The sequence below is a fragment of the Pecten maximus genome, chromosome 1 (genome assembly GCF_902652985.1).
Source record: "Pecten maximus chromosome 1, xPecMax1.1, whole genome shotgun sequence".
Classification (NCBI taxonomy): domain Eukaryota; kingdom Metazoa; phylum Mollusca; class Bivalvia; order Pectinida; family Pectinidae; genus Pecten; species Pecten maximus.
Genome location: NC_047015.1, coordinates 59,177,674 through 59,194,356, shown reverse-complemented (window position 1 = coordinate 59,194,356; position 16,683 = coordinate 59,177,674). Strand labels below are relative to the sequence as shown.

Here is a 16,683-nt window from a genome sequence, read left to right as displayed (position 1 = left end):
AAATGGAAAGCATAGGTCGGCGCTACTGAACAAGTATAAATGAATAAAAAATGTATTTATACCTAATTAAACCGTTGTCATAATATATAATTCTAAATCGGCAAAGTGAAAAATAGATTTAGAGAGTATATTGTCTGTCAATCTGGGTTAGTTATACGTTTTAGGGCAAGTGTAAAATCCGGATGATACTGAACTAATGCCTTGTTGATCCGAATCATGTAGGTACTGGGGAATATATAATAGATAACAGCACTTCAGAGGAAATTAAATATGTACAATGTATAGTGCGTACACGGTATTTTATTGAATTGTAAATGGAGTATGAAGATAACTACCTAGCAATTTGCGTATTTTTTATTTTTTATTTTACATATATCAGGTCATAGTCCGCGACATGATTGTACTGGCCCAGACCACTCCAAGTTCCTGTATATCGCCGCACCAAATTGATGCCAGCTTTCAAGATGTCTGCGGCCATAACGCAGCAATGTTTACAGATGTTCGACGATGATTTGGTCGACGGTACATATATTTATATCTATTTTGAATCGTTGTGATCGACTACAATCAAAAGGCCAAAGGCCCTGAGAAACGTCAGGGTCTGAGGTCATAAAATAAGAAATCTAAAATTGGATTTTATAGTCAGACAGCTAACGGGGGTTTCGGGTTTTTGAGTAACATATGACATCAGTAAATAACCACAACACTAATATGAAACAGGCAATGCCTGAAAAGAGCGAAGCTATCTAGTATGTCAATGTACAACATAAAAATATAGTGATAAACGTTTCGCCGTTTGATAACGAGAAAGTAATAATAATAAGACTTTTCTGAAGATGTTATTTTCAAAAAAGACAATGCAGCTTTTGAAATGCTTGAATTAGTTCGATTTCCTGGGTTGTATATATATGTTATTGTAGTATGTATGGTCATTATCAACATGAAAAGGATTTTTGAATTTGCAGGAATGTTTGAATTGATTATCTCCATTCGGTCTCACTAGTTACCGACAAGAGCCGACAAGAAACTAGATTTACCGACAAGAGCCGACAAGAAACTAGATTTACCGACAAGAGCCGACAAGAAGTTAGAATTACCGACAAGAAGCCGACAAGAAAGAAAATGAGAGATAAAATAGTTTTTATTTATTAAAACAATCTATGATTTGTTGATTTTTTTTATTTAGGAATATTTTGTGGTCTGATATAGATGGTTGTAACAGGTAATATTGAGCCGACAAGAAAAATAGATCTACCGACAAGAGGCTTGAATCACCGACAAGAAAGAAAATAAAAGATAAAACACATTTTATTTATCAAAACTATGTTTGATTTGTTCATTTATTAGTTATTTATTATCTATTTGGATTGTTTTGTTGTCTAATGTAATGTTGGCGACAGTTAATATTGAGCCGACAAGAAAAATAGATCTGCCGTCCACGGGTAACTTGTATACACAAATTTCTGCCAAGAGTAATAATGACCAGCGAAATCTTACACAATGACAACATACACTTAACTGGCTGGCTTCCTATGCAGTGAAAACACATAATACCAGCACCCGAACTGAATATCTTTGAAGAACCGCGACAAAATATTAGACATGACAAAATGTTTATATACATGTTTTTCGTCCGTATGTACAAGAAAGTTTAATACATGGTGCATTATACGGCCATGGGGACTTCGAGTTAAGTCCACCAGTAAGCAGCCTCCAATGTTCTAAATCACACTGCAAAGATTCCTAAGTCAACGGATGGTAGTCTCACAATCCCACAAACTCAATCTTTGGCACGTAAACCTGGGCAAAGAAAACGCACAATAAATGCAAAAACTCTATCGCGTAAAAAAATAAAACTTCAGTGAGTCTGGTGGGACCGTCAGTGGTGGAATATTTAACTGTTGAGACCAAAAACATTCACCAACAGAATATGTTTAACTTCGAATGCAAAACAAATACATGAAAACAAAAACAAAAAACAACTAAGAAATAAAGAATAATATATACATGTGTACATACTTTGTCTCTTATCGTCATCTTGTCGGTAATTCCAGCCTCTTGTCGGTAGATCTATTTTTCTTGTTGGCTCAATATTACCTGTTGCCAACATTGCATTAGACCACAAAACAATCCAAAATAAAAATATAAACAAATCAAACATTGTGATAATAAATAAATTAAAAAGCAACTATTTTGTATTTCATTTTCTTTCCTATCGGCTTCTTGTCGGTAATTCCAGCCTCTTGTCGGTAAATCAGTTTTTCTTTTCGGCTCAATTACCTGTCGCCAACATTAGATTACATTAGACCACAAAACAATCCAAATAGATAATAAATAACTAATAAATAACCAAATCAAACATAGTATTGGTAAATAAAATGCGTTTTATATCTTTTATTATCTTTCTTGTCGGTAATTCCATCCTCTTGTCGGTAGATCTATTTTTCTTGTCGGCTCAATTTCCCCTGTCACCACCATTGTATCAGACACCACAAAACAATCAAAAATAGAAAAGAAAGAGAAAAAAAAAAAGAAAAGAAAAGAAAAAAAAGCATATCAAACATTGTATTAATAAATAAATTAAAAAAGCAACTATTTTGTATTTCATTTTCTATCTTATCGGCTTCTTGTCGTTAATTCAAGCCTCTTGTCGGTAGATCTATTCTTCTTGTCGGCTCAATATTACCTGTCACAACCATTATTTCAGACCACAAAATATTCCTAAATAAAAAAATCAACAAATCTTACATTGTATTAATAAATAAAAACTATTTTATCTCTCATTTCCTTTCTTGTCGGCTTCTTGTCGGTAATTCTAACTTCTTGTCGGCTCTTGTCGGTAAATCTAGTTTCTTGTCGGCTCTTGTCGGCTCTTGTCGGTAACTAGTGAGACCCTCTCCATTAATGCTTTTGCATATTTGTGCTGACTTTCAAAACCAACATTTGAGTTTTTTTGTATTTTCTGTTTTGGGTTGAGCATTTGGAATTGTTGTCTCCCTTGGTTTTGCATAGTATGTGTGACCATTACCAACAGAGTTTGAATGATTTATTGCATATAATAGGTTTATATATACTTAAAATGAAAGTTTTCTAACAGCAGTTCCATTGTAGGTATATGGCCACTTGTAGTCGAAGGATCAAAACATGACGTATTGAATACATAACGATTATTTCCATTGATTCCTTTCAACCATACTTTTATTTGAATGCCCAAATAAATTGCTGCTGCTTTCACTTCACAAAGTGTAGCCCAACCATTATTGAATAGCATATGCGTCCTGTATGTGGAATTTGAAATTGATGTGTTGTGAACCAATTTTAATTCATCTTCCTAGAAAATCCAATTTTTATACATTTCTGTACAGATGTGCTTTCTCTGTCTTTAGCTTTGAGAAAAATCACCATGTAATGATAAACTTAAACAGACGTTTTTGATTACTTTTTATATCATTGACAAATACAACCTAATAAACTAAAATATGTCTAAAGTATGTATAACTACTATCATCAAATATACGTATAATTATGAGAAATATATTTCGCTTAGGAATTGATGAAAAATGTCTTACAAATATAATCAAAACCTAGCAATTTTAGTTTGTATCAAATGTAAATAAAATACATATATAGATGTAATGACAAAATATATCTTATATACATGTAATTTAGAAAAATATATCTAAGTACTTTAGTACCGGGTATGTTTTTTTTATTTTTTATTTAGTTCCTTTGCTTTAATAAAATATAGTAACATATGAGTAAATAGAAAAAATTTCAATAAGATTCTGAACATTAAATTTACATTGAATATTGTATTGGCATGGGGCTGGAACGACTAAGTATACTGGGCCGGACTGGGTAGGGGCCGGAACGACTACGGACGGAACGACGATGGCCGTAACAACTCGGGGGCCGGAACGACCTGTATTCTGTCAATACATCTAATATATCAGTCACGGATCATTATCGTTAGATTCTTTTCAAATAAACAAATAATAATCTAATTTAATAAAATCCTCATGAAAAATGGCAATGTAGTTTTTGCAACTTGCCTTCAATTCCTGTTAACATTTCTTGCGTATTCTAGCGACATACAAATGAATATGAAACTACAAACGGTCATTGGTTTAGTTATATTAGACAACCGCCATTTTGGCCGATAAGTGATGATCACGTGATTAGTCATGTGGCAGCTGAAGTTGTTAAGCTGCAAAAGCTATTTATAGAATTGTAAACATTTGACTATGTAAACACGGTTGGTATTGGGCTTATATGAAATGTTCCTGCATATGAATCAGGATGAACATATGAATCTAAGACATGTGGATAGTTTCTCTGTGGACATATGTAAATTTCCATGATGATCAAATTGAATTATTTTACTTCCGTTTACAAGGCAGGACTGAGGCAGTACTACGTAATCCTACGCCAACAAAATCGCATATAATGATGAGGAAAATGTTTATATTTATACTCTAAAATAGTATAGAACACCAAACATTCATATTTCATTTCAAATAATTGCAGTAAACATGGGAACCATCAGTTAAATCGTGTCAATAATTGCTGTGTTAAAATAGGAACTATATTATGCTGCGGATATATATATCATTTGAATTACAAAAAAGAGAAGTTGTTAGCCGGAAACAAAAGTATGACTAACAAAATTTACCGTCACGACTATAACGGCAGGTGCCAAAGGCAACCTGACGTTAAAAAGCTTAAGTATATAATAAATATACAGTTTATTTCAACATTAAAGTAAATTTCTAGTCACTAGCAGTGCCTGCTTAGAGCCTCTATCAACTAATCATGGGTCTTAGTTCAGTTTTTGTTAAAATGGGTCTTAGTTCAGGTTTTGTTAAAATGGGTCTTAGTTCAGTTATTGTTTTAAGGACTCGCACAACTAAATCATCCAATCAGCTGGTGTTTCACCTGAACCAAGTCCCTGAGGAAAATGTGTTTCTTAGGTTTGTAGCTGTTTTCCTGAGTAAATAACATATGAAATGGGTACTTTCTATATACAAAAATAAAGAGTAGGGTCTTGAGGTTTGGAAAATGAAAAATATATACTTCTACCGAAAATAGAATGACTAGATCTATTACATTTTTAAAAAATCTTGGTTTTTCTATCAATTTTCAGGTATTTATTATGTTATTATTTAAAAGTTGATAAAACTGCATTGAATTCGTTTATAAGTTTTATTGTGAAAAAATAATGTTTAAAACTGATAGGTTAACAAGCTTAATGGGCTTCAACACAAGTGAGGTCATTGTTACTCTTGGCACAGTCAAGGTCATATGTGCCAGCACATCAAGGGAGACAATCTGCTATTACAGGAGAACTGCTGAATGCAGGGTGCTGTGACTTGAGAATTTTGTCTGCAGAATCATAGATTAATTTTAATGAGTTTACAGTTAAAGAAAAAACAAAGATTTGCTCTTAAAATGGGTCTTAGTTCAGTTATTGTTAAAACGGGTCTTAGTCCAGTTGTTGTTTAAATGGGTCTTTGTTCAGTTGTCCATCATAAGGAGCCTTTGTTCAGTTCTTAGTTAACTTGTTTTAATTTTTTTTTACTTTATAGATGACCTAATCAGCACCTCCAGATCCAGAGGAAAAAGTAAGGGTTTGGGGACCAGTAAAAAAGGTGTACAGAAGAGGCGGAAACTCTTAAAAAAACAGCAGAAAAGACGTCAGGAAGAAAATCTTGTCATGAAAAATAGAACATTTGTAAAATCAGTAATAGGTTTGTACCATTGTTTGATATTTTTTTTATCAGAATGGTTTATCATAATATTCAATTGATTTTCATACAAAAATCTATGTTGCTTTAGCGTAAGGCAGACATATATCCTTCCACTATGCCGTACTCTTGTTACAAGTGTATGTATCTGATACCCTCCACCATACCGTACTCTTGTTACAAGTGTATGTATCTGTTACCTTCCACCATATACCGTATTCTTGTTACAAGTGTATGTATCTGTTACCTTCCACCATATACCGTATTCTTGTTACAAGTGTATGTATCTGTTACCTTCCACCATACCGTACCCTTGTTACAAGTGTATGTGTCTGTTACCCTCCACCATACCGTACCCTTGTTACAAGTGTATGTGTCTGTTACCCTCCACCATACCATACTCTTGTTACAAGTGTATGTATCTGATACCCTCCACCATACCGTACTCTTGTTACAAGTGTATGTATCTGTTACCTTCCACCATACCGTACTCTTGTTACAAGTGTATGTATCTGTTACCCTCCACCATACCATACTCTTGTTACAAGTGTATGTATCTGTTACCCTCCACCATACCGTACTCTTGTTACAAGTGTATGTATCTGTTACCTTCCACCATACCGTACTCTTGTTACAAGTGTATGTATCTCTTACCTTCCACCATACCGTACTCTTGTTACAAGTGTATGTATCTCTTACCTTCCACCATACCGTACTCTTGTTACAAGTGTATGTATCTGTTACCCTCCACCATACCGTACTCTTGTTACAAGTGTATGTATCTGTTACCTTCCACCATACCGTACCCTTGTTACAAGTGTATGTATCTCTTACCTTCCACCATACCGTACTCTTGTTACAAGTGTATGTATCTGTTACCTTCCACCATACCGTACTCTTGTTACAAGTGTATGTATCTGTTACCCTCCACCATACCGTACCCTTGTTACAAGTGTATGCATCTGATACCCTCCACCATACCGTACCCTTGTTACAAGTGTATGTATCTGTTACCCTCCACCATACCGTACCCTTGTTACAAGTGTATGTATCTGATACCCTCCACCATACCGTACTCTTGTTACAAGTGTATGCATCTGATACCCTCCACCATACCGTACCCTTGTTACAAGTGTATGTGTCTGTTACCTGACACCATACCGTACCCTTGTTACAAGTGTATGTATCTGTTACCTTCCACCATACCGTACCCTTGTTACAAGTGTACGTATCTGTTACCTACCACCATACCATACTCTTGTTACAAGTGTATGTATCTGATACCCTCCACCATACCGTACCCTTGTTACAAGTGTATGTATCTGTTACCCTCCACCATACCGTACCCTTGTTACAAGTGTATGTATCTGTTACCTTCCACCATACCGTACCCTTGTTACAAGTGTATGTATCTGTTACCTTCCACCATACCGTACCCTTGTTACAAGTGTATGTATCTGTTACCTTCTGCCATTGCAGCCATCCTGATCCTTAAACTCTGTTTCTGAAGGAATGGAATATCATTAACATTTCAGTACTGACTCATGACGAAATGATATTATTTGGAAATTACTTCCATACAACAAAATGTGCCAATATGTCAATCATTTTCTTTGTTTATTATCTAGAGGAATATAAACAACAACAAGCGGAGGACTGGACAGATGACAGTGTAAACAGGATACAGGAAATGTCTAAAGTGTGTAAAACATCGCCCAAGGTCACACAGGCGGTATGTATTCTCCAAACTATATTCTGTCATTTTTGTGTTGTGTATCTATTAAATGAGGATTTCCATAAAAACATGGTCACTAACGTCATATCGAATCAACTTTTTACCAAGTCGAATACACCAGAGGTCTTCCTACCAAGTCTAGTAAACCAGAGGTCTTCTTCCTACCAAGTCTAGTAAACCACAGGTCTTCTTCCTACAAAGTCTAGTAAACCACAGGTCTTCTTCCTACCAAGTCTAGTAAACCAGAGGTCTTCTTCCTACCAAGTCTAGTAAACCACAGGTCTTCTTCCTACCAAGTCTAGTAAACCACAGGTCTTCTTCCTACCAAGTCTAGTAAACCAGAGGTCTTCTTTCTACCAAGTCTAGTAAACCAGAGGTCTTAATCCTACCATGTCTAGTAAACCAGAGGTTTTCTTTCTACCAAGTCTAGTAAACCAGAGGTCTTAATCCTACCAAGTCTAGTAAACCACAGGTCTTCCTACCAAGTCTAGTAAACCAGAGGTCTTCTTCCTACCATTTCTAGTAAACCAGAGGTTTTCTTTCTACCAAGTCTAGTAAACCAGAGGTCTTAATCCTACCATGTCTAGTAAACCACAGGTCTTCTTCCTACCAAGTCTAGTAAACCACAGGTCTTCTTACCAAGTCTAGTAAACCAGAAGTCTTCTTCCTACCAAGTCTAGTAAACCAGAGGACTTCTTCCTACCAAGTCTAGTAAATCAGAGGACTTCTTCCTACCAAGTCTAGTAAACCACAGGTCTTCTTCCTACCAAGTCTAGTAAACCACAGGTCTTTCTACCAAGTCTAGTAAACCAGAAGTCTTCTTCCTACCAAGTCTAGTAAACCAGAGGACTTCTTTCTACCAAGTCTAGTAAACCAGAGGTCTTCTTCCTACCAAGTCTAGTAAACCAGAGGTCTTCCTACCAAGTCTAGTAAACCAGAGGTCTTCCTACCAAGTCTAGTAAACCAGAGGTCTTCCTACCAAGTCTAGTAAACCAGAGGTCTTCCTACCAAGTCTAGTAAACCAGAGGTCTTCTTCCTACCAAGTCTAGTAAACCAGAGGTCTTCATTCTACCAAGTCTAGTAAACCAGAGGTCTTCCTACCAAGTCTAGTAAACCAGAGGTATTCTTCCTACCAAGTCTAGTAAACCAGAGGTCTTCTTCCTACCAAGTCTAGTAAACCAGAGGTCTTCTTCCTACCAAGTCTATTAAACCAGAAGTCTTCTTCCTACCAAGTCTAGTAAACCAGAGGTCTTCCTACCAAGTCTAGTAAACCAGAGGTCTTCTTCCTACCAAGTCTAGTAAACCAGAGGTCTTCCTACCAAGTCTAGTAAACCAGAGGTCTTCCTACCAAGTCTAGTAAACCAGGGGACTTCCTACCAAGTCTAGTAAACCAGAAGTCTTCTTCCTACCAAGTCTAGTAAACCACAGGTCTTCTTCCTACCAAGTCTAGTAAACCACAGGTCTTCCTACCAAGTCTAGTAAACAAGAGGTCTTAATCCTACCATGTCTAGTAAACCAGAGGTCTTCATTCTACCAAGTCTAGTAAACCAGAGGTCTTCCTACCAAGCCTAGTAAACCAGAGTTCTTCCTACCAAGTCTAGTAAACCAGAGGTCTTCCTACCAAGTCTAGTAAACCAGAGGTCTTCTTCCTACCAAGTCTAGTAAACCAGAGGTCTTCATTCTACCAAGTCTAGTAAACCAGAGGTCTTCCTACCAAGTCTAGTAAACCAGAGGTATTCTTCCTACCAAGTCTAGTAAACCAGAGGTCTTCTTCCTACCAAGTCTAGTAAACCAGAGGTCTTCTTCCTACCAAGTCTATTAAACCAGAAGTCTTCTTCCTACCAAGTCTAGTAAACCAGAGGTCTTCCTACCAAGTCTAGTAAACCAGAGGTCTTCTTCCTACCAAGTCTAGTAAAACAGAGGTCTTCCTACCAAGTCTAGTAAACCAGAAGTCTTCTTCCTACCAAGTCTAGTAAACCAGAGGTCTTCTTCCTACCAAGTCTAGTAAACCAGAGGTCTTCTTCCTACCAAGTCTAGTAAACCAGAGGACTTCTTCCTACCAAGTCTATTAAACCAGAGGTCTTCTTCCTACCAAGTCTAGTAAACCAGAGGTCTTCTTCCTACCAAGTCTAGTAAACCAGAGGTCTTCCTACCAAGTCTAGTAAACCAGAGGTCTTCTTTCTACCAAGTCTAGTAAACCAGAGGTCTTCTTTCTACCAAGTCTAGTAAACCACAGGTCTTTCTACCAAGTCTAGTTAACAAGAGGTCTTCTTCCTACCAAGTCTAGTAAACCAGAGGTCTTCTTCCTACCAAGTCTAGTAAACCACAGGTCTTCTTCCTACCAAGTCTAGTAAACCACAGGTCTTCTTCCTACCAAGTCTAGTAAACCACAGGTCTTCTTACCAAGTCTAGTAAACCAGAGGTCTTCTTCATACCAAGTCTAGTAAACCAGAGGTCTTCCTACCAAGTCTAGTAAACCAGAGGTCTTCTTCCTACCAAGTCTAGTAAACAAGAGGTCTTCTTCCTACCAAGTCTAGTAAACCACAGGTCTTCCTACCAAGTCTAGTAAACCAGACGTCTTCCTACCAAGTCTAGTAAACAAGAGGTCTTCTTCCTACCAAGTCTAGTTAACAAGAGGTCTTCTTCCTACCAAGTCTAGTAAACCAGAGGTCTTCTTCATACCAAGTCTAGTAAACCAGAGGTCTTCTCTTCCTACCAAGTCTAGAAACCAGAGGTCTTCCTACCAAGTCTAGTAAACCAGAGGTCCTCTTCCTACCAAGTCTAGTAAACCAGAGGTCTTCTTCCTACCAAGTCTAGTAAACCAGAGGTCTTCCTACCAAGTCTAGTAAACCAGAGTTCTTCCTACCAAGTCTAGTAAACCAGAGGTCTTCCTACCAAGTCTAGTAAACCAGAGGTCTTCTTCCTATCAAGTCTAGTAAACCACAGGTCTTCTCTTCCTACCAACTCTAGTAAACCAGAGGTCTTCTTCCTACCAAGTCTAGTAAACCAGAGGTCTTCTTCCTACCAAGTCTAGTAAACCAGAGGTCTTCCTACCAAGTCTAGTAAACCACAGGTCTTCCTACCAAGTCTAGTAAACCAGAGGTCTTCCTACCAAGTCTAGTAAACCAGAGGTCTTCTTCCTACCAAGTCTAGTAAACCACAGGTCTTCCTACCAAGTCTAGTAAACCAGAGGTCTTCCTACCAAGTCTAGTAAACCAGAGGTCTTCCTATCAAGTCTAGTAAACCAGAGGTCTTCTCTTCCTACCAACTCTAGTAAACCAGAGGTCTTCTTCCTACCAAGTCTAGTAAACCAGAGGTCTTCTTCCTACCAAGTCTAGTAAACCAGAGGTCTTCTTCATACCAAGTCTAGTAAACCAGAGGTCTTCTCTTCCTACCAAGTCTAGAAACCAGAGGTCTTCCTACCAAGTCTAGTAAACCAGAGGTCCTCTTCCTACCAAGTCTAGTAAACCAGAGGTCTTCTTCCTACCAAGTCTAGTAAACCAGAGGTCTTCCTACCAAGTCTAGTAAACCAGAGGTCTTCCTACCAAGTCTAGTAAACCAGAGGTCTTCTTTCTACCAAGTCTAGTAAACCAGAGGACTTCTTCCTACCAAGTCTAGTAAACCAGAGGTCTTCCTACCAAGTCTAGTAAACCAGAGGTCTTCTTTCTACCAAGTCTAGGAAACCAGAGGTCTTCTTCCTATCAAGTCTAGTAAACCACAGGTCTTCTCTTCCTACCAACTCTAGTAAACCAGAGGTCTTCTTCCTACCAAGTCTAGTAAACCAGAGGTCTTCTTCCTATCAAGTCTAGTAAACCAGAGGTCTTCCTACCAAGTCTAGTAAACCAGAGGTCTTCTTCCTACCAAGTCTAGTAAACCAGAGGTCTTCTTCCTACCAAGTCTAGTAAACCAGAGGTCTTCTTCCTACCAAGTTTAGTAAACCAGAGGTCTTCTTCCTACCAAGCCTAGTAAACCAGAGTTCTTTCTACCAAGTCTAGTAAACCAGAGGTCTTCTTCCTACCAAGTCTAGTAAACCAGAGGTCTTCCTACCAAGTCTAGTAAACCAGAGGTCTTCTTCCTACCAAGTCTAGTAAACCAGAGGTCTTCCTACCAAGTCTAGTAAACCAGAGGTCTTCTTCCTACCAAGTCTAGTAAACCACAGGTCTTCTTCATACCAAGTCTAGTAAACCAGGGGACTTCCTACCAAGTCTAGTAAACCAGAGGTCTTCTTCCTACCAAGTCTAGTAAACCAGAGGTCTTCCTACCAAGTCTAGTAAACCAGAGGTCTTCCTATCAAGTCTAGTAAACCAGAGGTCTTCTCTTCCTACCAACTCTAGTAAACCAGAGGTCTTCTTCCTACCAAGTCTAGTAAACCAGAGGTCTTCTTCCTACCAAGTCTAGTAAACCAGAGGACTTCTTACCAAGTCTAGTAAACCAGAGGTCTTCTTCCTACCAAGTCTAGTAAACCAGAGGACTTCCTACCAAGTCTAGTAAACCAGAGGACTTCTTACCAAGTCTAGTAAACCAGAGGTCTTCTTCCTACCAAGTCTAGTAAACCAGAGGACTTCTTACCAAGTCTAGTAAACCAGAGGTCTTCTTCCTACCAAGTCTAGTAAACCACAGGTCTTCATCCTACCAAGTCTAGTAAACCAGAGGTCTTCTCTTCCTACCAAGTCTAGTAAACCAGAGGTCTTCTTCCTACCAAGTCTAGTAAACCAGAGGTCTTCCTACCAAGTCTAGTAAACCAGAGGTCTTAATCCTACCAAGTCTAGAAACCAGAGGTCTTCCTACCAAGTCTAGTAAACCAGAGGTCCTCTTCCTACCAAGTCTAGTAAACCAGAGGTCTTCTTCCTACCAAGTCTAGTAAACCAGAGGTCTTCTTCCTACCAAGTCTAGTAAACCACAGGTCTTCTTCCTACCAAGTCTAGTAAACCAGAGGTCTTCCTACCAAGTCTAGTAAACCAGAGGACTTCTTTCTACCAAGTCTAGTAAACCAGAGGTCTTCTTCCTACCAAGTCTAGTAAACCAGAGGTCTTCCTACCAAGTCTAGTAAACCAGAGGTCTTCTTCCTACCAAGTCTAGTAAACCAGAGGTCTTCTTCCTACCAAGTCTATTAAACCAGAGGTCTTCTTCCTACCAAGTCTAGTAAACCAAAGGTCTTAATCCTACCAAGTCTAGTAAACCAGAAGTCTTCCTACCAAGCCTAGTAAACCAGAGTTCTTCCTACCAAGTCTAGTAAACCAGAGGTCTTCCTACCAAGTCTAGTAAACCAGAGGTCCTCTTCCTACCAAGTCTAGTAAACCAGAGGTCTTCCTACCAAGTCTAGTAAACCAGAGGTCCTCTTCCTACCAAGTCTAGTAAACCAGAGGTCTTCTTCCTACCAAGTCTAGTAAACCAGGGGACTTCCTACCAAGTCTAGTAAACCAGAGGTCTTCCTACCAAGTCTAGTAAACCAGAGGTCCTCTTCCTACCAAGTCTAGTAAACCACAGGTCTTCTTCCTACCAAGTCTAGTAAACCAAAGATCTCTTAGCTAAGATAATATTCCTGGGTAGAGTGCCGGGAAGTGCAAAATCTATTACAAAATTTTGAATCACTGGTAGATGCACTCTATATTCCTTTTGCAATAAATAAACAGTCTTTTCTTTTTGGACTCACAAACAATAGTATTAATGCAACAGTTGATAATATAGTAATTCTTATCATCAAACAACACATTTATAGAACGAGGTGTCTTAATAAATCCTTAAATGTCAACGCATTGGCAAACAACATAAAAGATTACTACAATACGCAGAAGTTCATATCAAACGGTCAGAATGATATTTTCAAAGCAAAATTCACGAATACTTGGTGTAAATGGAAAAACCTTATTTGTCTTGATATTTAATGGCCAAAACTTATTCCTGACAGTTTACAAACACTGTTATATTCTTTTTGTAACTAAAGCTATGCCATTATGAATATTACCCCCCACATCTCAACCCTAAAGGAAACTCTTTTGGTTTCTATCTCTCTGCGGAAATGAATGGTTTACTCCATGTGCATGTGTTCAGGTTGACCGCAACTGCTCTCATTGTTTCTATCACTATTTTTTTTCTTTCTTTCCTCCTCCTCCCCTTCTTCCCTTCTCTTAGATATGTTATGTTTCAGTGTGAGAGTGGATATACTAGTATGTGTGCATGGGTGTATGGGTGTAAATGAAACGGTGGATGGGTATGGGTGTTGATACGGTGGGTAAGTTTTGGAATGTTGTGTGTGGGGATGTGTGTGTGTATGTGGGAATATATATTGCGTGCTCTATGAGTGAATGAGAGTGAGATTGTAAAGGTATGAACATTGATGTGGTGCTATCGCTGTGTGTTAGGTGTATGTGATTATACACCATGATTTCATAATAAAAAATGAATTATAAAAAAAAAAAAAACATTCCTGGGTAGGTCTTGTAGATGATGGTCATTGTCAGAATAGTATACGCCGGGTATAAATATTCTTTGTAGTGGTCCCAGTGTAACACACAATACTGTTTAATTCTAAGTTAAAGTCTAAAACATAATGACTGGCAATACAGCTCACAGTATAAAGGTGAGAGGTCACACTTTATATATATTAAAAAGGTAGATGTTTTTTTTCGATCAGGCAAGTTTAACATGTTTTAACCATTTTTTTTTTTCCATTCATTATTTAAAAACATTGAGGCACTGTTACCTTTACCTTGAGCAATGTACTTTTGGACTGTGTACATGTAATAATCTTTTATTAAATTCACCAATGCCATAACATTTAATGATTAGAAAGTCTGAATTCATCACACCTTCATGTCCCCCTCTCTTCCCCCCCCCCCCCCCCCCCCCCCCCTTTTTCTCTCTTCCTTTCTCTGTTTACAGTAGCTCTTTTTATATGTGTTTTGTTTTTGTTCAGCTGTTCTTTGTGTTTTGTCCGATTCTACATGTCTTCATGTTGTATGCGAGTGTGAATGTAAGGTGGATTGAATTGGATCTAACATAATTATATTTTGATCAGTTAAACTGTTCAAATGAGAAAATGAAGAAAATTGTGAGTGAGTGATTATATAATTGTACTTGTGAAATGTAACCTGTTTGTTGTTAATCTTGCAAAATGTTTAAAAAATAAAAGAAATAAAAAGAAAATGTTAAAAAAATACAGCTCACAGTAGATATTTAATACCAACTCATGTCTGTACTTACCAGCTCACAGTAGATATTTAATACCAACTCATACCTGTATTTACCAGCTCACAGTAGATATTTAATACCAACTCATGTCTGTATTTACCAGCTCACAGTAGATATTTAATACCAACTCATACCTGTATTTACCAGCTCACAGTAGATATTTAATACCAACTCATGTCTGTATTTACCAGCTCACAGTAGATATTTAATACCAACTCATTCCTGTATTTACAGATTGTGGAACAGAGCCGCGGACGATTGGCCAGGAACAACCCGCTACCAGAGGCAGAACAGGAACCCGGAACAGTGTTCACTGATAGAGACTTTGACAAATTCGAAAAAGAATATGATTTTTTCTCTTGAAATTAAATGTTTTATCATTTCATCTGTGTTGTGATATTCTTTTGGTAAATGAAGTCCTTTTTTTAACAAGAGGCCCATGGGCCTTAACGGTCACCTGAGTTTTGAAATATTTCTGTCAATTTGACTGTTTTTGACCTCCCCTATCAGCCCAAGGGGGTCAGTCGTGCCAACATTTGCATGCCATCCAACTGCCTTCCAAACCTGCTAATTCTAATTATCCCCCGCGAAACGCGTTTGCGGGGGATATTAAATTGGGCTCCGTCCGGCCGGCCGTGTGTCCGTCCGAGATTATTTTCCGGGCTATAACTCCATAACCCTTCAACGCAGCACCTTGAAACTTTCTGTATATATCAGACTAGTGCCCTAGTTGTGCCTTTTGCTATTGCGGACCTTCCATTTTCGGTATTTTTTCTGTCACCATGGAAACTTAATCAAAAATACCAAATTACTGTTTCCTTTTGTTTCCGGGCTATAACTCCATAACCGTTCAACGCAGAGCCTTGAAACTTTCTGTATATGTCAGACTAGTGTCCTAGTTGTGCCTTTTGCTATTGGGGACCTTCCATTTTTTTTCTGTCACCATGGAAACTTAATTAAAAATACCAAATTACTGTTTCCTTTTGTTTCTGGGCTATTACTCCAAAAAAAGGGACCTTATAATTCACAAGTTCGGTTAACTTTTGGCAATTGAAGGTTTCTGGAAAATTTCACTGAAATTAGTTCAGGGGTTTCTGAGAAGTTGAAAATGTTAATTGTTTACGGCCACACAATGGATGGCAAACAACGACGGACAAAAGGTGGTTGGAATAGGTCACTTAAGACTTTGTCTCATGTGACCTAAACATGTTATCAGGAATCAATTACGATACGATGAATGCTAACCTTAAGATTTGGCGATCTTAACCTACCTGTCCAGTCTGTATCACCTGTCCTGTCTGTATCAACTGTATCACCTGTATCACCTGTCCTGTGTGTATCACCTGTCCTGCCTGTATCACCTGTCCTGTCTGTATCACCTGTCCTGTCTGTATCACCTGTCCTGTCTGTATCACCTGTCCTGTCTGTATCACCTGTCCAGTCTGTATCACCTGTCCAGTCTGTATCACCTGTCCAGTCTGTATCACCTGTCCTGTCTGTATCACCTGTCCTGTGTGTATCACCTGTCCTGTCTGTATCAACTGTATCACATGTCCTGTCTGTATCACCTGTCCTGTCTGTATCACCTGTCCTGTCTGTATCACCTGTCCTGTCTGTATCACCTGTCCAGTCTGTATCACCTGTCCTGTCTGTATCACCTGTCCTGTCTGTACCACCTGTCCTGTCTGTATCACCTGTATCACCTGTCCTGTCTGTATCACCTGTACCACCTGTCCTGTCTGTATCACCTGTCCTGTCTGTATCACCTGTATCACCTGTCCTGTCTGTATCACCTGTCCTGTCTGTATCACCTGTCCTGTCTGTATCACCTGTCCTGTCTGTATCACCTGTCCTGTCTGTATCACCTGTATCACCTGTCCTGTCTGTATCAACTGTATCACATGTCCTGTCTGTATCACCTGTCCTGTCTGTATCACCTGTCCTGTCTGTATCACCTGTCCTGTCTGTATCACCTGCCCCGTCTGTATCACCTGTATCACCTGTCCTGTCTGT

The 16,683-nt window shown here is 38.4% G+C and overlaps 1 protein-coding gene across 1 annotated transcript; it reads left to right on the top strand.

Annotated features, from left to right (window-relative positions):
- Positions 1-381: 381 nt before the first annotated feature.
- LOC117339551 (active regulator of SIRT1-like) lies at positions 382-15,053 on the top strand. Its single transcript, XM_033901234.1, has 4 exons — positions 382-522; positions 5,586-5,747; positions 7,373-7,476; positions 14,905-15,053. Exons 1-4 carry the CDS (start codon positions 450-452, stop codon positions 15,031-15,033), a joined length of 468 nt encoding a protein of 155 aa, XP_033757125.1. The 5' UTR covers positions 382-449; the 3' UTR covers positions 15,034-15,053.
- The last annotated feature ends 1,630 nt before the right edge of the window (positions 15,054-16,683 follow it).